Source organism: Camelus bactrianus, chromosome X, assembly GCF_048773025.1.
Source record: "Camelus bactrianus isolate YW-2024 breed Bactrian camel chromosome X, ASM4877302v1, whole genome shotgun sequence".
NCBI lineage: Eukaryota > Metazoa > Chordata > Mammalia > Artiodactyla > Camelidae > Camelus > Camelus bactrianus.
Window position 1 is genome coordinate 16581564 of NC_133575.1, and position 23915 is coordinate 16605478.

The 23915-nt window shown below is 43.2% G+C and overlaps 1 protein-coding gene across 2 annotated transcripts in view; it reads left to right on the plus strand.

Moving 5' to 3' along the window:
- SMS (spermine synthase) overlaps positions 1–23915 on the plus strand; it is a 43353-nt gene that overhangs the window by 6773 nt on the left and 12665 nt on the right. For both annotated transcript variants that reach the window (XM_074360063.1, XM_074360062.1), the window contains exons 2-7: positions 12626–12746; positions 15687–15777; positions 16321–16385; positions 20219–20394; positions 21301–21455; positions 21894–21983. In XM_074360063.1, coding sequence (XP_074216164.1) covers positions 12626–12746; positions 15687–15777; positions 16321–16385; positions 20219–20394; positions 21301–21455; positions 21894–21983 — 698 coding nt within the window. The remainder of the gene's footprint in view (positions 1–12625; positions 12747–15686; positions 15778–16320; positions 16386–20218; positions 20395–21300; positions 21456–21893; positions 21984–23915) is intronic.

A 23915-nucleotide genomic window follows, 5' to 3' on the forward strand; every position in this document is an offset into this window, starting at 1 on the left:
CAAAGGCATTTATATGCTAAGTCACAAAGTCAAAAGGAGCTGGTAAGAGCCAGTAGAGCATTCTAGGTTCCTGAGCTGAGTTGACCCTCTGGGTAGTTTCCCATGCACCTTAATTTCACCCTTTGCTTGAAGGTGCTAATGATACCAAAATCCCACACACTGTGTTGTTGGGTGGGATGTCCAATAAAATGTTTGGAAGAGTGTCAAATGATACATAAAACACTTAACACCAATTGCAATACTTAGCGCTGAGTACTTTGAAATGGTGCCAGTGGATAAAGATGCTCAGCTATAAAGAGGTGTAAATTTAACTTACTGAAAGATAAGGAAAGTTCTTCTGGCAAAAGAAGACGCAGAATATAATGGGTTGGCATGTGATTTGAAGGTTGATCTACTTTATTTAAAAGACCTCACTAAGTTATTAAAGCAGAATTTTAAAAAGATGCTGATTTTTAAGATAGCACTTCCATGGGTTTGTGTTGCACGACTCCATTTTCCCTGGAATAGATATTTCTCCAATGAGACTCCTGAGCAATTTCTAGGATATTGTTAATAACCAAATTGTTTCTTCTGAAGGACTAGGTCATAGTGGTCAAGCAAAACTGATAGGCTAACGGGCATTCTGAGTTTCTAGACGTGAATATTAGGAGATGTCTCAAATTGGGTTCAACATGGGGCCCTTCTTTTTAATTGAGGTTATTGACACGTAACATTGCATTAGTTGCAGGTGTACAACATCACAATTCAATAGTTGTATACATTGCAAAATGATCACAAGTTAACATCCATCACCATATGTAGTTTCAAAATTATTTTTTTATGATGAGAACTTTTAACATCTATTTAGCAATTTTCAAATACACAATACAGTATTATTAGCTATAGTCACCGTGCTGTACATTACATCCCATGACTTATCTATGGGACCCTTTTTCTTAGAACTGGAGCCATGGGTCACGCTTTGGGAAACAGTAATGGTGTAGGTTTTATAAATGGTTTAACACTGAATCTTTGAACTGTTGAGTGCTGCAACTAAGTGGCCCAGTCGGTTCTGGGGTTTTGAGGAAGAGGGTCATGGGCCTGTCTGTCCAAGCGTTTGATGTTCCTAAGTGGAATTTGTCTAGGTTGGAGAGAAAAAGTGCTTACCACCAACTTGGTCCCTTTGGAATAGGATAGGTCTTAAAAATTTTTTTTTGGTGAATGTTAAATTATTAATAGAGCCCCTGTGTGTGCTTTTTTATCCCCTTTGAACAAAGGATATGGCTTTACTTGAAGAAACTGCAGAAGCTGTTCAAGTAATGGTTTATGCATTTGTCTTTCTACATTCTTGTTGCTGTTGTCGTTTAGGTCATGTGCTGCTTTTAGACGAGTACAGGGTGTAGAGAAATAGAAAGGGGGAAAGCCAGATCTCTAATCTTGGCACACGTAGATAACCACTGTTGATGTTTTGTGTATGGGACAAGTGGCTTATTCTTGTCCCATCTATAACTAAGGGAAGCAACACAATGTCATGGTTAAAAGCACTGGATTTTGGAGCCCGGCTGCTTTGAGTTTGGACCTAGCTCTACCACCTACTGGCTGTGTAACCTTGGACACGTCTTGGCCTCTTGGCCTTATTGAGCTGACTACACTTTCGTTACTTGGTTGAGTAGCAGCAGTGAGAGCGGACGTCCTTGCCTTATTCCTGATAGCACTCAGTCTATTGTCATTGAGGACGGTGCTGGCTGTCAGTTTTTTGTAGATGCTCCCTATCAAGTTGTGGACATGCCCCTCTGTTCCTATTTTCTGTGTGCTTTTATTTTGAATGGGTGTTGAATTTTGTCAAATACTTTTTCTGCATTGACCAATACCACGTGATTTTTTCTTCTTTAGCCTATTAATATGGTGGACCACATTGCTTTTTAAAAAAACTGAACCAGCCTTGCATACCTGGAATAAATCCCACTTGGTCATGTTATATAATTATTTTCATATCGATAAATTCTTATTAAGGATTTTAAGGATTTGTTAATGAGTTTTGTTTCTGTTCATGAGGGATGTTGGTCTGGTCTGTAGGTTTCTCTTTTTGGATTTTCTGTGGTTTTGGTGTTAGGATAAATGGCTTTATAAAACAAAATGAATTTGGAGGTATTCCCTCCTTTTTTATTTTATGAAAGAGATTATATAGAATTGGTGTTAATTCTTTAAATGCTTGGTAGAATTCTCCAGTGAAACCATCTGGGCCTCAAGGTTGTTTTTGTTTGTTTGTTTGTTTGTTTTTTGGCGGTGTTGTAAAATTACACATTTAATTACCTTAGTGTGGTTATAGGGCTGTTGAAATTACCTTTCATATTGGTGAGTTGTGGTAGTTTGTTTTTTGAGAAATTTGCTCATTTCCTTAAATTATCAAATTTCTGTCTAGAGTTGTTTGTAGGATTCCTTTATTATCCTTTTGGTGTCTGCAGCATCTGTAATGATATCTCTAATTTGATTCCTAATACTGGCAATCTATATTTTGTCTTTTTTTTTTCTTTGTCATTCTTGCTCTAGTTTTTCAATTTATTGACCTTTTCAGAGTAATAGCTTTTAGTTTCATTGATTTCTCTATAGTTTTTTGTTTTGTTTTTCAATTTCATTGATTTCTGCTGTTATCCTTATTCCCTTCCTCTGCTTGCTTTGGGTTAATTTTTTTTCTAAGTTCTTGAAGTGGGAGCATAGATGAGTGATTTGAGACTTACATGGAGGCTGGTACTCCTACACATTCTTGTTCTCTGGCGTGAGGGAGTTCCCATTAGCTGCTAGCGTTAGTTCTCTGTAGTTCTTAAGACACAGAGGTCCTGGTTACATAGCTTATTAGCTGTAATTTTTCCCACATTTACTAAGTTGCTCAGTTAAATGTAGGAAATGTTCTCAGATTATTCTCGTCTGAAATTCTAGAATGTCACTTCTGGAAATCCAGGTTGTAGAATTACAGCTGAGTGTCCCTGTTAAGAATTTAGAGCTGGAAAAGACTTCAGACCAGGGGTCAACAAACTAAGGCCCTTGGGCTAAATCCTGCTCTTCTGGCTTCTTTCTGTACAGCCCTCCAGCTAAGAATGATTTTTGCCTTTTTAAAGGGCAGTAAAACACAAACACACATTGGTGACAGGACCTGACGTGGCCTGCCAAGCCTGGCATCTGTCCTGTGTGGCCCTTTGCAGAGCGAGCCTGCCCACCTCTGCCTTTAGACCATCTGAGTCCCGTGGCTTGCCTCAGAGCCACCTGGAAAAGTGTACAAGTACAGAGCACAGGCCCCTCACACGGCCTTGTGGCCTTTGCATCATCTGGAATCTTCTGTAGCACAGGCCGCGTCCCAGTGTCTGGGGAGTTTGGGTCCTTTTCCGTACCGTTCTCCAGTCACGCTCGCCTGCCCAGCGCCTCCTGGGTGCAAAGCAGTCTCCTTGGAGGGCCCTTCTGAGGGGCACAGACCTCAGTGCTGACCTGGTTGAGTCTGCCCTGGCCAAAGCCAGAGCAAGGGACTGCTCTGATACAAATGTGATTTTTGACATCACAGATTCACAAAGTCCAAACTGCTTTATCTCTGGAAATACTATTTTCATTGTTGATTTGCAGCCTGGCATAGCAGCTCTGGCAGAAACCCTAGAATTTTTTGTATAGAAATACAACTGCTAAGAGGTCTGACCTGTGAGGGTTCTGCCCACCTAAAGTTAGTGGCAGGAAAGCTGGAGATTCAGTGTTTAAGTGCTCAGAAAACATACTTCATCCTTCCTGGATTAAAAAAAAAAGTCCTGCCATTTCTACTTTGGGAAAGAAATCTTGTTCTCCTTCTGGGTGGAGCTGAAGGAAACCATTGCCAGCCCACTTGGGGCCCGCCTGTCCCCTGTTCTCATCCTGCTGCTCTGTGAATTGAGGGGAGGTGGCATGTGGTGGCGGGGACCCTTTCCATGCTTCTCAGTGGACTGTGGACAGCAGTTTTGAACTAAAGGTAAGGGCTTGTCCTGTTTCCTGGGCCAGATGTCTTAAGTCTTCTGTCCTGTATCCTCAAACCCTGCAAGTCCCCTCTTGCCACCTGCCTGTCCCTTTTATGATGCTGCTGGGCCTGGTTTCGCTTCCTTTAACTCCCACTTCCTGTCAAGTTGAGCCCGGCCCACAAGAGGGTTCACTGTGGCGTGACCTCTTCCTGTGTCCTCTGCCCGGCTCTCTTCCCCAGCTCCAGCCAAGTTGACTCCTTCCCACGTTCCATGGGGTCGTTGTCCACCAGATGTTCCTCCAGTGACTCCTTCTGGGAGAGGGCAAGTGGCCTGGTGTTCAGTGTGTTGTGGCCACAAACTAACATGTCAGCTTTCCCCCAGATGAAAGCCAGGCTTTTGCCTGATCTCTCTTTCCTGTGCCTTATTTTAAAACTCTTGGTTAGCCTTCCGGGTGGGCTTAGAATGTGAGGACAGGAGAGTTGGAGCCACGTGACAGCTCCGTGGAGGTAGACCCTACAGTGCCACCTGTTGCTTGTGGCTACTTTTAAGACTCTCCTAGTCCTGTGGGGGAAACTGGCTTACCAGGAAGAAGATCCAATATTGTATTAGTGTTCTGATTCCAGACTACAGAGGGATTAGCATTGTCTCATAGATCTTTCTTTAATAAGCACTTTAATTTCTTTAAGGAGATTGGCTCTGGGTTGGTGTTATTTTAAAGTAGAGTGAGGCTCCTGCCCCCTTTCCAGTAGGTGTTGGGGGCCCACGTGTCTGTGGGAAATACCCCTTTAACTGCTCTCTCCTGCAGTGGGAAAGGGAAGGCAGGGCAGTGAGATAATTGGCAGCATGTTTACAGTATACCAAGCGTACCGCAGTGTGAGTTTTAAGAAATAGTCATTGTGGCTGGTACTGTAAACAGTCCCATATGGTTTTCCTTAAAGCATGATTGCATGAAAAGAGCTGGGGTGTCATTTCTGTGTTGTGTGGCTGTCAATCCAACTTTGGTAGGTCTTTTTTCTTCTTTTCTGTAATTAACTTTTCCTGGTTGGGTTTCTCTTCTTTCTGAATACCAAAAACTGCTATGAAAATAAGCCCTCCATGTTGTTTATGTTGTTGAACCTTTCAGTATTTTGCAGCCCCACTTCTGCTGTTAATTATTTTTAATTGAAATATAATTGACCTATAACCTATTTCAGGTGTACAACATAATGATTCAATACGTGCTGGAAAATGGTCTCTGCAATGTCTGCTTAACATCTATCACCACACATAGTTGCAGATTATTTTCCTTGTGATGAGAACTTTTCAGATCCACTCTCCCAGCAGCTTTCAAGGATACAATTCAGTATTAATAACATCAGTCACCACGATGGCCGCGGCTGCTGTGATGGAGCCTGAGGCATCGGCGCTGGCCGCAGGCACGCTTTACTGGCTCCAGCCCTGGGATAGCGCCCACACAGAGCGACGGATCAGAGACAAGCTATTCAGGGATGGGTGGGGACGGACAGAGAAGACTGCCTCTTGCAGCCCCTTTAACCTCGTGCCTGGAGCCTGTCTTATGGTTGATTGAGGGTAGAAACTGGCTTCTGGAACTTTCTGTTGCCTTGATTACCTCACAGTAACTGAGAATCTAAAAGTGCCCCTTGTTTGGGTGTTTTGGGACAGGTTTATTGAGCTATAACTGACGTTTCACACAATTTGCCTATCTAAAGTATACAATTCAATGGTTTTGGTATATTCAGAGTTGTGCGACCATCACCACAATTTTAGAACATTTTCATCACTCCGGGAGAACATTTTCATCACTCCGGGAAGAAACTCTGTACCCCTTAGCTATCACCTCCATTCCTCCCAGGTCCTGGCAACCACTTAATTTGCTTTATGTCTCTAGGGACTTGCTTTTTCTGACCATTTCATATAAATAGAATCACAATATGTGGTCTTTTGTGACTGGCTTCTTTGGCATCGTGTCTTCAAGATTCACCCATGTTGTAGTATGTGTTGGTACACTTCATTCCTTCTTTGGTTAAATAATAGTCCATGGTATGGATATGACCACATTTCCCTTTTCCACTTACACCCTGATGGACAATTGGGGTGTTTTCACTTTTTGAGTATTATGAGTCATGCTGCTTTGGACATTCCTGTTGGCTTGGGTTTTGTGTGATGAGATTAATCATCCTGCAGCTGTTGTAAAAAGGACTGGATGTAGAATATAAGACCAAGCTGTTGTACCTAAGACAGGCCGAGGAAGCACCTGCTTGATCTCCACTTTAATCCTTGGAAATTCATTAGGCTTTTGAATGTCTGAGAAATCTCCTGAGGCACAGACTCTTTGCTAAAATTTAAAAAGATAATAAAATATAATTTTAAATTTAAGTGTTAAGCTGTTTTTGATTGTGAAATACGAAGTCTATTTCTGTATATCATTTGATTTCAGTAATCTAGATTTGTTGCCTCTCAACATTAATTTTTTTTGTTGTTGTTGTTGTACCTAGCATATTCAGAATGAGTTCAAAAGATGTTCTGGAACTCAGGCTGTTGTGAGCAACTGGTGTGGGTGAGAGGGGCCCATGAGGAACAAACGTTATGCTCATTTGTTCTCAGGAGTGGTTGTGCCAGTGGTGGTGGTAGCTGTGGAACAGATTTTTTTACCTTGATATATTTTACATAGAGTAAATTTAGTGTACAGTTCTGCGTTTTGATCAAGACATAACGCTGTCAAGATGAGGACATCTGAGAGGATTTTTTAAAGCAGATACTTGAATGATTCCAAACTATTGGAGTCCAGTTTCCCTTCTTTTAGATTTGAGGTTCTATCAAGAAGACCAGAAAGCTGGTAAAATGGGCACAACCTAAGTCCAACTCTTCGGTTCTCTGACATCAGAGTCTCGGGTTTGGGGAAGGAGGCCTGCATTTATGCTGCCCCTTGGAGGGAGGAGCAAACGGATCTGCCACCAGTTTCAGGGCCATTCTCCCACTAAGAGCACAGATCTCTGAAAGGAGGTGGCTGGGCTCCCTGACTTGGATGGTAAATGGAAAGTGCATGGAGAGGCAGATCAGAGGGAGCCGAGAGGCGCGGACAAGTTAGGGCATGGAGTGGGTCTGGGGAGTGGAAAGTGGGCTGGATGGACGCTGGGCTTTGGGCCTCACCACTTGGGCATGGTGCAGCCATGGGAGTAACTAACCACCCCTGGGAACTTCAGTTGTTTGAGCTTTGTGGGAGGGAGACCTAGAAGACAACATAACTGGGGTGGGGGGTGCGCTTGGTGGTGAGGTGTGGAATTTCCAGCCCATGTAATTAAAGATATTCTTGGCAAGCATAGGAATTCATCTCCTAATTTCATAAACCAGGTGCTTGCTGCTTGAACGTGAGGAAGCAGGAAGGCCCGCAGCAGCCTGACCCCGCAGAGGAGGCGGTGCGGCCCGGGCCCACAGCTGGCATGGTGATGGCCCCGCAGGCCCTGAGACTTGGCCTTGTGGAGCTTAAAGCCCTCTCACCTTCTGTCCAGAGTTCTCGTAGTTGAAGCTTCTGCAGTTGAGAAAGACTTAAAAGGCACAAGTCAAGATCAGGGGTGAAGAGTCCAGAGTTTTTCTGGAGGTGTGAAAATTGCTTATTTGTTGAGGGCATCCTCTCTAATGGAATTCACTTTGTTACGAAGGTTATAGTATTTAGCTTCTTAAAACCAAAGAAGTGGGAATTTAATGGAAGCATGTTTTCCTGTCTTTTTGCCATGGTGCCTGGTGTCTTAGGCTGTGGTGGAGGGCCTTTGGGGAAACGTCTGGGGCCATGAAGGAGGATCTTAAGCGGCAGGGGCATTGTCCATTGATGGGAAGGAGTAGGGAAGTCTGAGCCGGATTTTGATTCTAGATTTGAGATTGGGACAGTGTGGTGAGCATTTGTGGGAGGCAGATTCCAGCTGGATGTAGAAATTTGGGATTTGGCCCCAAATTTGTGATTGGTCTAGGATGTGGCATCTGGAGCTTATGGTCAGGGTCCGAGGAATGAGGTTCATTATCCAAGAGAGCCCTGTAAATGGGTCTAGGGGAGAAATTGAGGCAGGGGGATAAAACTTTGTCTTTCCTTGCCTTCTTTCGGTAGTGGCGTGTTAAATTTGTTGACCACCAAGTTGATTTTCCTTGAGTTGTTGTTGAATAAACACACCCAAAGTGGGCAGTGGTCTGGAAATAAGGACACTGAGTTGCCCATTGGACAAAGGACACATGTTGCCCTGGGACAGGTCACTGTGTTTCTGAGCACTTGAAAGGCTGTCTGAGTGGTTGACTAGTTACACATCATTCCATCATTCTTGCCTGGCCAGAGCTTTCTAAGAACTTGTGCCAAACATTTTATTAGCCTAGTTTGAATTAGCATGTCTACCTGAAAGCGGTGTACTTATCTCTTTTAGCATTGAATCTATTTCACATTTTCTGATTTGTTGGCATTTATGACATCACTATCTTGTCTTCCCAAATCTGGATATGCTCTGATCTCACTTGTGTTCACTCATGTGTAGAGCGTCTAATAGTTCTCAAGGGATTGCATTACTCGTGTCCCTTCTGCCCCTGGAAAATTGGGGTATGGGTCATTTTTTTTTCCACAAGGAGGGGCACTCCTCATATTTAGTGGGTATGGCTGGGATTATCTAAAGTCATGTGAAAGGTAGGACACTCATACACACCGTATTGCCATCCCCTGTTTAAGAACCCTGATAGAGCAAGCACATTTTGTTTGGTCATGTTACATGCTCCTTGCTAGACAGGCATGAAGGTTGAAACTGTGTAATAGTTGCAAAAACATTTTCTGGGGCCTGTCATCAGTTACCTGTGGCTGTAGCTAGTAGGGAGTTTGGACTTGCCTCAGACCTTCTGTTTCATTGAATATTTCTATAACCTTTTGGTGACTTCCGTGTAGTTTGGAGATAGTGAGGGTTTCTTTTTCTTCTTTGTATCGAGTGGTTTAGATCAGTGGTTCTTAACCGTAACTGCACATTGGAATTTCCCAGGGAACTTTAAAAAAATCATGATGCCTGGGTCCCACCCCCAGATTTTTATTTAATTGGTCTAGGATGTGGCATCAGAATTTTAAAAACTTCCCAGGTGATTATAATGCACAACTCGGATTGAAAACCACTGGTCTAGGTGTTCTAGAAACCCTGCAGAGATACAGTAATAAGGATGACTTTTTTTTTTTAATGTTTTTTATTGAGTTATAGTCATTTTACAGTGTTGTGTCAAATAAGGATGACTGATTTAGCCAAACGAAATTTTCCATTACCCCGAAACACTTACTGAGCACTTAAGATCAAGATGACCAAGGAAGCCACCTTGTTAAGGCTAGTGGAGCCCATGTCTTTGGCTTCCAGTTTTCATTTTAAAACTTTGATTCTGGCAGAGAGCTGCTAAGCAGTTGTTTCAGCTCCAGCTCCCCTTTCTGGAGTCTTCCCCAAGGGCTGGGAGTAGTGTGGGTGACGGGAACCCCCAGGTCAGGAGGAAGGTGACTATGAGGTGAGGGGAACAGTAGACAGAACGTGGTCTCCCTACCCCTGGCTGGGCCAATGCACACAATGGCCACAGGCACTGGACAGTGACAACAGCCAGAAATAACGTTTAGACCCAGTGTATTTCTACTGAACCGTGGGGTTGGGGGTGGGGAGACCACAGAATAGAAATAAAGTAAACCTCTAAATTGCATCTCTTTTGTTACGTGTTGTTGTTGTTTTCCACTTGAAACCTGGCCGGAGGGCCTCCATTATCCCAGTCGGTGCCTCTCTGCTGATGGTGCCAGTTGGAAAACAGGGACAGCCGCCATGCTGGGCTTGGCCAGCAAAGACACCCCTTTCCCTGCCCAAGGGACTGAGTTTGCCCCAGCTCAGCCCCGGGGCCTTTGTTCACCACACAGCCTGGCCAGTGACATGCAGGGTGGCCCCCGCCTGGACAGCCCCTTCACCAGCACGCGCGGGGTGGGGCGGGGCGGGTTGTTGTTTTGCAGTGTGCCAACACTACCCGATCTTGAGGCCGTTTACCGGGAGTGATGATTTGTTTTATACACTTTCAAAACAGAAAACATCTGTTCTGGCCAAGGAGGGATTGAATAATTGCATAGTGGCTTTCCTGTTCACGGTTTAAGTACTGCTGGGACGTGTGGCACGCCGGCATGCTGGGTGCGCTGGTCGTCACCGCCCTGCAGCTCGGTCACTTCCACGGTGGCCTGACTCCACTGGGCTTCATTGACAAACACTAACGGAATAAGATCAGTTCTTTGCATTGAGTTTGAAATGGAAATTTTTTTTAGGGGGACAGAATTCAGTCTTAAAACCACAGTTCTGGGGGATATAATTCAGGTCTCCCTCTTTTAATTTCCTGAAAGCAATTTCAGAATAGTGAAGCCAGCTAGATTATTTTTTGCCAAATTAGTTTCCCAAAGGCATGGTTTGCTGGGACCGAGTGATACTTGAATGAGACCTGAGGTCACTGCTCGTCTTGGGTGATGCTTGTGTTCTGATGGGGCTGCGTGGATGCAGCTCCAGTGGTCCCTTTCTGATGGGCGGCTTTTTCCTGCAAGAGGCCTCCATTCCTTTTGGCCGTTCACAGGGCTGCGCTACCCCGACACTGCCCCTCCCTACCCAGGTCCCCATTCTCACTTGTGTGGCCTGCTGGGCTCTGCCTCCTACTCAGTGGAGGCACCTTCCTCGCCGGTGAACCCTTGTTGACATTATCACAGGGGGTTGCAGTCCCTCTGCTCTGCTCACTGACTGCTGTCAGAGTTGCTGGTAGCACAGCAGTCCCTGGGCTGAGCTGCTTGTCTCCACCTACTCCTTTCGTGCTGTTAGGGAATACAGTGTCATTTAATTTTGAAATTTTGATCTGAATGTTGTCTGTGAGGTTTGGTTGTGGTATCCTAATTTCTCTCTGGAAATTGAGATTAAAAAAATATCACTCCTTCACTGCCATTGATGCCACTCCATTTGCTATTGTTCATTAAGCAAAGCTAACTCCGCATTTTGGTGAATGTATTAGCCAGGCTAGGGCTGTTGTAACAAAATAACTACAAACTGAGTGGTTTGAAACTACAGAAACTTGCTCTCCCTGTTCTGGAGGCCGCAGTTCTGAAAACAAAGTATCCACAGAGCGCCCCTCCCTCTCAGGGCTCTAGGCTCCAGGGCAGAGTCCTTGCTTGCCTTTTCCAGCTTCTCGTAGCCCCACGTGTTGTTCCATGCCAGTCTCTACCTTTGTCTTCATCTCGCCTGCTCCTCAGTCTCCCTATGTCTTTCAGTCTTTAGTCTCTGATAAGGATACTTACTGGATTTAGGACCCACCTGGATGATCTAAAATGATCTACCTCTCTAGATCCTTAAATTACCCACGTCTGTAAAAAAAAAAAAAAACCCTTTTCCAGATAAGGTCACACTCCTAAATTCTGGGGGTGAGGATATGGATGTATCTTTTTTGGGGGGGGAACTACTCCACCCCCTGCCATGGGGGTGATGAAATCTGTTTTTTAAATGGCAATTAACTTACATTTAAAAAAAAAAAAGTTTGTGCAGGCCAGAATAACACATCTCTGCTGCCCAGTTTGGACTCTGAACCCAGTTTGTGCTGGAAGGTCTTGGGAGCATAGTTCCACGTGTCACTGGAGATGGACTGGATGGAATTTTTCAATCTACCCAGAGTCTAAGTTTTGGCACTCCTTAGTTTATGGAAAGCATTCTAGTGTAATTTTCTTGTGAAACCACACTGCGGTCAAGTGTGGATATTCTTGTTTTTTTTCTTCTGCTCTCAGTTCAGTTCACAGGGATGCTTCAATACGAGGCTTTGCAGCCTACGCTATTTTTTCTTTCATGTGGAAAAAGTACCAGCCTGTGGAGGGCTTATGGGACAGTACAGAATCATTATTTTTGTCTCATCTTGGTTCTTTATCTTACCCTTCTCAGGAAATGAATACTTTGGCAGATACAACTAGAGAAGGATACATTGTATTTTGCCTTCCATCTAAGTGTCGTAATGTTGGATGTTCTGGAAGATGAAGGCTTCATGTAAACCTGCAGAGGTTAATGCATTATCAATAACCTTGACTAGTCCTACCTGTGATCACTGAGCTCCATTTGGGTGGGAGAGGGGGTCACACACCTAGCAGCTTGTCCCTTACTGAATTGTTGCTCAGTTTCCACCATTTAGAAATAGGTTACTGAGTGGTACCAGTTATTTTTTTTCCAGTTATAAAAGCAAGCCATCCTTACTGTAAAACACCTGGAACATAAAGCCAAACATTTTGAAGTCATTTATGATACCCATTAGTGGTGGATGGAATCTCTTTTCTAGTACTGTATATCCTCATTAATTTATTTAAACTGAAGTGGAATGTCATTTACTGTGTTTGTATTTCTGATTGCTGGCTAGGAGGAATATTTTGTAAGGCTATTTCTGGTTGGCTGAATATCTGTCTGCATTTCTGGCACAGCTGTTTTGTGGTTGGTGTTTGTGTGCTTATTGTGTTACCTGGTAATCTGCAGCCTATCCTTGCAGGACTGAGAATGTTCGTAGCTCACGATGAAGGGGATGAATGATGCTGGCTACTTTGTTCAGGTTTCCTTAAAAAGTTAAGCCGTCAGACTGCCTCACTGACTTTGCTTCTCAGCGGCTCACCCTGACCATCTTGCCTTCTCCTTGTTCTCCAGCTGATGGTGAGACCATTCTGAAAGGCCTCCAGTCCATTTTCCAGGAGCAGGGGATGACGGAGTCGGTGCACACCTGGCAGGACCATGGCTATTTAGCGACCTACATAAACAAAAATGGCAGGTGAGGTGGCGGTTGAGTGCTCGTCTTCAGATCTCAGCACTTCAGCGGTGTGAGGGTGTGTGGGGGTTGTGTGTGTGTGCACAAAGGGTGGTGGTGGGGTGGCGTCCAGTTTTTTTTCCTTTCCTCTTTTGACATCATTAGGGAGGGGGCTGGAATTCAGTGCTTCTCAGCTCTGGCTGCACAGCAGAGTTGCCTGGAGTGCTTTCACAAAATCCCAGGCCCAAGCGCTCCCTGCAGAGGTTGAGGTCTCTGGGCACCACTGTTTCTCCAGAGCCCCCCAGGTGATTCTGCTGTGTGGCCAAGACCCAAAACCCTTGGGCAGCATAAGCAGCGTGAGCCCGCAGGCAGTGATCAGAGCTGTTTAAAACACAGCTTGCCGTGCTGTGCTCCAGAAGTTGCTGATGCCACAGGTCGGGGGAGCACCCCAAATAGCATTTCTGACAAGCTCCCAGCTGCCAGTCAGCTGGCCCTGCCGTGAGTAGCACTGTAATAACTGATCATCAGTTAATGCAGACTGCAGTCAAGTGTGGGATAGGAGTCTGCAAGTAGCTTGATAGGAAACTGAGGGGGGATCCAACAGTTAACAATTTTTTTTTTTTTTGCCCTTAAGACTTTATACCTAATCAATATGTAAATGAAAGTCACCGTGAGAGTAGGAAAGGAGAAGATTGACACCAGAAGACACTGGTGCCTCGAGCATTTTGTATTTCCCTAAGTCTAGGTTTGTATCATCTGGACTGTTTGCTGTACAAAACTATTAAGATTCTTAGTAATTCACACTATTAACTTTAAAATGTGAATTCTTGGATGTTTTTGATGGCTTTTATTCCATTCCCCCAATGGATACTAAGTACTAGAATTCCTCATGGCTTCATTAATGTGCCACATTCTCTCCCTTGTTTTTCTAATTAAAAGAAAACACCCTCTACCCTCTTCTTACAGAGGCCCAGAAGACAGTGCTGTGAGATGAAGGAAACTTGCACTTTTGAACTCACCCTTCCCTTTCCATTGTTCTCTTTATAAGTCTACATACGGTCCACCCCTGTGGCAACGACTGGTGTTTCCTACCCCAATGTCTCAGAGACATCCTAACCCCTCTCCTCTAAGACCAGATTTATATTTCTGGTGACATAGCCGTCCTCAGTGTGAGTAGCAGCTATCTCAGAGGTATCTAGAAAGATGTCTTCTCAAGGGTGACCCCAAATCAGTACCACCGCAGACCCTCCACTGCCTCCGTCCTCGGGCTCTGGCCCAGTTAAGGCGAGTCTTCTGGAAGCAGAGGTCTGCAGCTGGCCTTAAGCCATCCAGCTCCGCAGCCCTTCTGTTTGGTCCTCTTCACCCTCCCTGCCATCTCGCTGTCTTTGTTGTGGTCCATCCTTTGGGACTTTTCCTCTCTTACCACCTCCTAATGGCCTTTGCAACCTGGCGAGGCCAACCTCTCTACGTCACTTCCTGAGTCTTCTACCCTAGCACCAATCCCAGCCTTCCAGAAGGCTTAGAATTCTTCCTGGAAGGGAGTTTCTGAGTGACAAGAGGGGTTTGGAAATTGCTTCTGAAAGCAGAAAAAAAAGTTAACATGCTTAGTTAACAAAAAGTTGTTTTCAACGTTGGCCTTTCTCTTCTCTCACTTGGCCATCTGGGCCCCATCTCCATGTTGCCTGTCTGAATCCTCACTTTTCTTTTCCACGCCCAGGCACTGGCCCTGGGGAGGGCCTGCAGCTCCACACCCCGGCAGCTTTTCCTGTTTCTTAATTTTTGTTTTAAATCTGGTTTTAATCTCATGATTAACACTTCCAGTGTTCTCCATGTTCTGCGGTTCTCAGGCATAGGACTCTGCTAGAAGCAGCTAGGTGGTTAAGGGCTGGCATTTCTCTATCCTTCACCCCTGGCTCCTCTTTTTGGAGGAGGGGTGGGGGGGATGATCAGCTCATTCAGGTGTAGTAGATGTCTGTGGGGCCCTGGGCCCTGAACTTGATTTTGAGGCTATCTAAGGGCTGAAGGTGAAAATTAACTAGTTGTATTTATTTTTTAATCCAGGCACACTACCTGTATTCTCTGAACAGAATTCTTCATCTTAATTTAGTATTTTTCAGATGTTCATATCATAGCCCTGCACACACATCTGCATATGTGCAATACAAAATATATATGTTTAATCGAAACAAGTTTAAGATAGTTCTTAAGCATGTGACACTCTTTTTTTACTTCATTAAAAAAAAAAAGCTGCTTAGATCCACTAAATTAGGGGTTAGAGCCTTTTCTGTAAGGAGCCACATAAGGTCCCTGTCACATTCTTCTTTTTTTTTTTTTAAAACAACTCTTTAAAAATGTAAAAACCATACTTCGTTTGCAGGCTCCACAAAACGTACTGCGGGCTGGATTTGGCTTGGAGGGTCCAAACTCATTGGATTTTAGCCACCACCTGCTTGCAGTCAGAAAAACATGGTTTTGAACTCTGGAGGGTATTGGGAAATCCCAAATTGCTCTTCCCCACCCTCCCTTCCTTTCAAAGAGAGTTTACTAAGGCTGGCGAGTCCCTGCTGGGGGGCCTTCAGAAAAACATGGTTTTGAACTCTGGAGGGTATTGGGAAATCCCAAATTGCTCTTCCCCACCCTCCCTTCCTTTCAAAGAGAGTTTACTAAGGCTGGCGAGTCCCTGCTGGGGGGCCTTCAGAAAAATCAGCGTCATAGAACTTGCTGCTGAATCACTTTTTGGGCCCAAGAACCTATTCTGAAAACCCTACCATTCAGTGACCCTAAAACTTTCCCTAAATGATTGCCTTCACTGCCCCCATGAAGAGGCTCTAACAAGAAAGCAGCAGGGTTTATGTAATTAAGGGGAAAAGAGCAGTGGCTTTCCCTGTTAACTGGGTGGGCGTCTTTCCTTTTGAGTGCGATGATATCAATTCTTACCCCCTAAAATTATGCTTTCCTCTGCAGCTTTGCCAATTTGAGAATTTACCCACATGGACTGGTGTTGCTGGACCTTCAGAGTTATGACGGGGATGCGCAAGGCAAAGAAGTTGACAGTGTCAGTTGTTCACTTTCATTTACTCAAGTATTTGAGGATCACAAAACTGCTCGGTTTAATGACGTTAAAATTAATTTCATCTAATTGCTGACTTCCCAGTTCACTGAATTTTAAACTCGCCTCTCTTCAGATAAGTGGTTTTAGATGAAAAACAGTTGTTTTCCAGTAGTTTTTAGGAATCTAGCTATCAAGTTTCCCTCGACTGCTTTGAGTACTGAGTAATGATTTCACCTTCCACTGAACGGAATGTAAGCCTTTAACCAGGATGTTATGTCTGCAATATCTTTGAGCCTTCCCCTTTCCCGTTATTCTGTTGGTACTTTAGGCTGAAGTTAGGCTGGCACCACGAGGGCTGACTGTGTGGGAGTGTGGAATTGGGCCAGGGCTGCAGGCCGCTCTGTGTAGGGCCGGGGGAGGACAAGTGTGTTTGGGTGTCTGCCAGTATCACAGCTGTCAGCGCGGTCTCAACCTCTTGGTCTGTAAGTTAGCTGTTCCACTCGGCTTATTCTATAAGCCCATTAATTTCTTTTCTTATAATTGTAGCTTTTGAACAAAGTAGAAGAAAGAATGAAAGAATTGAGTCAGGACAGTACTGAGCGGGTGAAGCGGTAAGTCCATTCCTGAATGTCCTTTTATATTTGGTTAATCGATAAAAGAATCAGAATGGTGAGCAGTGTCTGCTTAAGACATGGAGAAGATCAAAGTCAACTACTGCTCTGGCAGCAAGGTAGACGGAGAGAGTGGGTGCCTCACCCCCAAAGGAGACCAAGTGTGTACGAGAGAGACACAGACACAGAGACACACAGGGAGAGGTGCTGAAAGGAGATGATTGCAGAGGCAGAAATGGAGTGATTCCAAGGAGCTGGAACTGTATAAAAGCAGAGGACCACATGGGCCTGGAACCTCAAAGGGGAGCCAGAAAACTCTTCCCCGACTCTGCCCAGTAAAAGAGAAAGGATCTTCTGCCTTTTCTCAGAGTTCTGGGCCCCAGAGTGGAATTAAGCAGTGTTAAGAGACTTTGACAGGATGGGGTGACAGAACATTTGCCTCAGTGCTTTCAGGCTGAGATAACATTTCAGGGTACTAAGAATCTCTGAGGCCACCCACCTTGAGCAGCTGCTGGTAGGTTCTTTTCAAATGATAATTAAGACAATTAAGCTTTTGTTTCGGAGTGAAGCCACTTTGCCACATGTGACTATTTAAAACTAAGTTAATAAAAACAGTTCCTTCCTCAGCCTCACCTCCTGCGGATAGCTAATGGCCAGTGCCTGGCATATTGGATAGCACATATACAGAACATTTCTGTTGTGACAGATGTGAAAAGAGCTTTGATAGAAGTAACAGTTTTGACCTTTATGGGGAAGGATAGAGTCTGGTAGGTCCTGGGAACTGAGAATTTGAAGTCAACATGGATGCCCAGCAAGTAATTCTGAGCAGTGTTCTCTTGCACTACCTGGGTGGATCCTTGTCAGGCCCCCCAAAGTAGACCCATCCCTTGCTCCTAAAGACAAATACATACATGCAGAGACACGGGGAGTCTTGACCAAGGTCAGGCCATCACTGATGGAAATGACCAGAATACAGACTTCTCCAATTCAGGGCACACTCCAGAAGGAAGGTATCTTTGGTGGCTGGAGCTAGGATGTTTGTCCTTAATGACTCATATTGCTAAGTTAGATTAGCCTGGAGGAAAGCCCCGGGGCAGATGTAAGATGACTGGAAAGTTGGATAGAAAGCCTGGAAACTGCAAGAAACTTGTCCCCTTTGTTGAAATCTTTCAGAGCACCGTGACTTGTTGACCCCACCCAAGTTCAGTTTAGGTTTCCTCAGGCCCTTCCCCATCCTTGAAGAACTTATTCACACCCGTACTTCTTTCAGGAGTTTCTTTTTCTGCTTACGAAATTTTCCTAATCTGCATTCATTTGAATTGAATGGGTTCCCACTGTGTCTTCGGGGCGGTGATAATGAATTGGCCAACATCAAAATGCCTGATTTTCTTTTTTTCTTTATTGGTCTGATTTTTCTCAGGGTTACTTCTAGGAGTGAGTAAATAGATGGAATGCATTTATTGTCTTCAGCATTCATGACAAGTCTAGTTCCTTGGTGGTGTTGGTTTGGGAGTTTTCGAAGTGAGTGGAGGTACACTGCAGATTTTCATTTCAAAACACAGCATAGGCCTTGTTTCTCCTTGTTGCTGTTTTTACATTTTTTCATAAAATTAGGGTGGAGAGAACAGAAAGTTGTAGGCGCTTTGTTTTTGGCCTCAAAAGGACAAGAATGGTGCCACTTTTCTACCTGGGGAATAACCTTTTTAGAGATGGAATCATTAAATGACTCAGTAACACTAGCTAAAATGATTACTCCCCTGTGATCAATGAATTACATCTAAATTTTCAACTTAGAACCCATGACTTTTATGAGAAAAAAATTTTTTGTTTTCTACTTTTCACAAGAAAAGGAACAGGAAAACGAGCCCACATCAGTTGTTCTGTTGAAAAGACAAATTCTCATAATTTACACAGTGTACCTGAAGCCTAGGGCATATTCTGACTTCTTCTCTATGGTCCAGTTTCAATTTTCAGCAGTGAAGATTGAAACAAGAGCTGTGTAGGACTCCAGAATATCTCCCAAAGCCCATTTCAGGGAGATACACTTCCTGGTAGCATGAGTACTTCATCAAGGTGATGCTTCCTCATTCTCAAAGATCATTGCTTCTTTGCATGTCTTTCAAAAACCATTGTGTTGTATTGGAGGAAAGAGTTCTGCACCTGAGCCAAGGCACTGTTGACACAATTGACAATGGGCAATGTTTGTTTTCAGTGGGTTTGGTTCAGTAATTGCCTGTAGCTGGCTGTCTGTCAACCAAGGGGTGGGTTCCCTCCCTTGAAAGCCTGTGACTTGTTATTTGTCACCGTCATCCAGTGTCACAGGTGGCTCACTCTCCCACCTCATTCCACCCATCAGCCAGGGGTAGAAGAGGCTTCCCCCAAGTCCTGTTTGCCTGATGGGGGCTCCATGTTTTACGAGAAAAACCTCTGGTCTTCTTCATTCCAACAGCTGAATTTGTTGGCTTGAAAGATGAAGTAGTTAAACCGTGAGTTGTTTGGATTAAATGAGAATTTATGGGAATTTGCTTTGTAAATTCAGTGCTTTTTACAGATACTAGTATTTCCTCACAGAAGGCCTCAAGCACCTGTGACAGGTTCAGACTGTACTCTTGGAAACAGGTGAGCAGAGAGAGCAAAGACTCATCTGAGCAAGTCAGAGGTAGCTGATCCCAGCGTTTTAGGTGCCTGTGGCTGTCTTCCTGTGAATCCCACTGTACTTGAGAACACAGGACTTGCATGTGGTTGTGTTGTGTGTGTGCTGAGTTCTCGTATTGTTAGTTCCTGTTAGAGTTGCTAAGCCCCTTTTCCAGGTCTGGTTTTCCCGTCATGTAGTGTCCTCTGCTGGTAGTTTCTAGTACATTCACCCTATCTAAAGCACTGAGTATTTACAAAAGAATGGAATGAGAAATCATCGGTTGGCAGCCACTCTAGTAAATTATTGGTTCAGGCAAGAATCTTCTAGATGCCAGAGCTACTGGTGAAGGTTTATTGGGAGATCAGGACCTTCACCCAGTTTCAGAGGACTGCCTACTCAGTAATTTCAAAGGGAAAAAAAGGTACCTTTGCAAATGGAGGTATCTGGTTGGCATCGCCTATAACTGCATGATCACTCTTAGCATCATCACTAATAGGACAGGCAAACATCTCATGCCCCTGATGTGATGCTTGTTATAATATGTGCCAACCTGACAATAATGAAGAGATCCTCAGGCAAACCTACTTGAGGGATTGTCTGTAGAGCACCTGGTCTGGACTTTCCTGAGATGTGAATGTTATGCAAGACATGGCAGGGGGAGAGTGTCAGACTGTTCTAGTTTAAGTGAGGGTTAAAAAAAAAAGAAAGAAAAAGGGAAAATACAGTGTACGATTCTTCAAAAGTAGAAGAGCTATGAAGGGGATTATTGGGGCAGTTGGGGACACTTGAACATGGATTCTGTGCTAGGTGACGGTATTCCATCTGTGTGCACTTGCATGGATGTTGGAGTGGCAGTGTACACAATCTTAAGAGATCCTTGCTGCAGTGTTTGGGAGTGAAGTGTGATGTCTGCCATGGTCATTTTCTCCTTTAACTTTTTATTAGGGAAAATTTACAGCTTGTCAGAAAGGCTTTTTAAAAAGTAAACTCTTACTGTACAACGGTGTTGAACTTTGTCAGTAGCCATGTTTGTATAACCTAAAAACCCCAAGCTTTAGATTTGTTGTGTACTCTTTAGAAGTCTGCCTGGGGTCGTGTGGCTCCTGCGTACTCTGGCTCCCAGGTCCTCTTTTAAGGCAGCCTCACCATAAGAGTAGCATTTGTTGTAAGACTCATTTCTGTTTCCCTTATTTTACAGCTTACCACCCATAGTTCGAGGAGGGGCCATTGACAGATACTGGCCCACTGCTGATGGCCGTCTGGTTGAGTACGACATAGATGAAGTGGTGTATGATGAAGACTCACCTTACCAGAACATTAAAATTTTACACTCGAAACAATTTGGAAACATTCTCATCCTTAGTGGGGATGTTAGTAAGTATTCCATCCCTAGCTACCCCAATCATGTAACAGAGCGACCGTGTGTTAGATTAGGGTGCTTTCCTGACAAATACCACTGTTGTGGATTTGTCCAGGTTTGTCCTTGGCCCTGCTTTTTTGTTTGCAATGAACATTTGCATCGGATTAACCTGGGCTTTCATTGTCTGGGCTTTCATGTTTTATAGCAGAGCCATGGAAACTTTGTCTTGATAATCTTTTTTTTTTCTTAGTTTCTTGGTGATGAGTATTTCAAAGGAATGTAATTACTTTTTTGTTTTTTTTTTGAGTGGGTAGGTAATGAGGTTTACTTACTTCTTTGTTTTCAGAGGAGGTACTGGGGATTGAACCCAGGACCTTGTGCATGCTAAGCATGTGCTCTACCTCTTGAGCTGTACCCTCGCCCTCCTTTTAAGAAGTCTATGTTATGGACAATTTCGAACCTAAGTAGACCAAATAATATCATGAACCCACATATACTCACCACTGAGTGTCAACAATCATCAACTCCTGGCCAGTCTTGTTTCTCCTAAACTCTAGTCCACTTTCTCTCCCTCTCATTATTTTAAAGCAACTCTGACATCTTATTTCATCTAGAAACATATAATTGCTTTTAATTATTCATCATATCAGAAGAATCTTGAGACTGAATTTTCTTCCCACTGACTAAACTATGTATGTGTATAATCTATGTAACATATTGGGTGTTAGATGAGCAGGGTTAATGAAAGGTCCACAATCCAAAAAATTAAAAATACCTCTGTACATTGTTGATAGTTTTTAAACATTGAAAATGAAAAATTTTGCATTTTAGGCTAGATTCCAGCACTTTGTAGTATGGTAAGTAGGGTGGTGTGTACGTTTGGGTAGAGTCACCATTTTGGATCTGTTTCTCCTCCCTAGATTTGGCAGAAAGTGACTTGGCGTATACCCGGGCCATCATGGGCAGTGGCAAGGAAGATTACACCGGCAAAGATGTACTCATTCTGGGAGGTGGAGATGGGGGCATATTATGTGAAATAGTCAAACTGAAACCAAAGATGGTCACTATGGTAGAGATATCCTTTGTTATATAAGAGATCCAGTTAAGTGGGCTTCATTTTCTTTCTCTTTTTTTGTCTTAAGACTCCAGTTAATGTTACGAGGCAAATGTGTTATTAAGACTACCTTGAACAAACATTTCAACTTAGTATCAATAGCCTTTTTATGTGGCCACCAACTAAGAAACAGAGTTGAGAATTAAAAAGTAACCTTTGTACCATGTCTGCCTCTCAGCACTTGCTGAAATGGCTTCTTCATTAGAAGAAAATTCAATTCCTTTTGAGTGTTCTTGATGCACAAGTGAAATCATCTCATTCATCTTTTTTTTTTTTTAAACTTGTGATACCCACATTAGTGTTGTGTTCATCTTAATCTTTTTTTTAAGGTGTTATATTTCAGAATTCTTTCATAAATCCAATTACAGGGGAAATTTCTATCCTTAACCTCTTTTGAACATTGACCAAATGGTGATTGACGGATGTAAGAAATACATGCGAAAAACATGTGGCGATGTCTTAGACAATCTTAAAGGAGACTGCTATCAGGTAATGTTCACCAAATAATGGTTTTATTAAGTGAACTGATAAGATTATTGATCAGAACTGTGCTTTCTTAAAAGTGCTTTAAGTATGATTGGCTAAGAATGTAAATCATCAAGGTGATAGATCATCTTGTAGGGGAGAAAAAATTTCCCTCTACTCTTCTGGTTCTTGCCTGAGAACCCCTGTAATAAAGATTAACAAGAGGAAAAACAAGTTTATTAACATGTTTAACTCATGTATATATGGAAAATAGGCAGAGAAAAATAACTTAGAAGTAGCTTTTGAATTTAGCTTAAATGTCATCTTAATAGGGAAAAGGGGGCGTAGGTGTCTTGGGGGGAGTAAATGACTTAGGAAAAATGAACAGTGCCCTTAGAAGAGTAGATAAGGAGGTGTGATAGTTTGTGACAAAGTTTGTCTGGGTGTGGTGTCGGTCTCCTCTTCTGTGATAAGAGGCCAGCTACCCTGGATGAATCTCTCAGGAAGGGGATCTATGACAATTGAGTTGCTTTTGGAGGCTCTGTCTTCAGATAAAGAGTTCAGAGAAAGTCTCTGGCTACATTTGCTTTTTCCCAAGTGCTTACAGCTCAAAATAGTCAATATGCCAAAGCTTCGTATTTTGAGGTGGCCTGTTCTGCCATCATCCTTCATTCTCTCTGAGTTCTCTATACATTTGTATTCAGGGAAGGTGTGTACCTATCATTAAAAAAGGAAATTACCAACTCCAGATTCTCTGAATTTAATAACATTAATTCATTCTTTTATAAAAGATGTCATGTACCTTTTTATGACCTGGCATTCCACCACCCTTGTCCCTCTAGCCTGATGCTCTCTGTGAGTCTTTCAGAGAGAATTCAGAGATTTAATTGGAAGGCGTAGATGATTAAAATGTTTGATGTTGAAATCACTGCTTCTTGCACAGCAAGTTAGTTTCTGTCCTAAATTCTGCTGTGCTTGCAAGTTATCCAATCATTACAGTTTGTAGGATAGCTCTTGTATTGTACTTGCAGGATGCATATGTTCAGTGCTCATACCTACAGTGCTTGGTAGAGCAAGATAGCTAAGCAAATACATATTTTATTTGACCGAAATCTTAAATGTGTATCTCCAGTTTTATAAACAATCTCGATGAGTGCTTTAATTTGTTATATAAATAACTAACTTACCCTATGGCATCTTCTGTGTGTGCCTCCAAATTTCATTTCATAGTAATTTTTTCATATCACGTTAATTTTTTAAGCTGAGAGAGGAATTATGTCTACGTTAAAATGCAGTTGAGATGGTTTTATGGGGAAAAGGGAAAGAAAGATACATATTTCACTTTCACTATTTGAAAGGTTAAAAAGGGAGGGAGGATCCAGCAATTCCACTCCTGGTTATTTATCTGAAGAAAACAGAAGCACTAGAAAAGATACTTACACCCCCCCACCCCATTCATAGCAGCACTATTGACAGTAGCTGAGATATGGAAGCAACCCGAGTGTCCATCAACACATGACTGGATAAAGATCATGGTGTGGTATATATATGCAATGGAATTCTATTCAGCCATTTAAAAAAAAAAAAAGAAATCCTGCCATTTGTGACAACATGGATAGACCTTGAGGGAATTATACTAAGTGAAATAGCCAGAGAAAGAAAAATAATGTATGATTTCACTCACATGGAATATAAAAAGATTTTAAAAAAATAAATGAACAAACCAAACCAAACAAAAATACATAGGTACAGAGAATAGAGTATTGCTTCTGAGAAGGCGGTGGGGTGGAGGTGGGGGGGTGGGGAGGGTGAAATGGGTAAAGAGGATCAGCTGTATGGTGCTGGGTGGGTGAGAAGGCTGTAGTGTACACAGAAGTCAAAATATAATGTACACGTGAAAGAACAAAAGGAGAAATTAGGGTCTTTAGAGCATGGTAGACTTGTTTGACTGTGAGC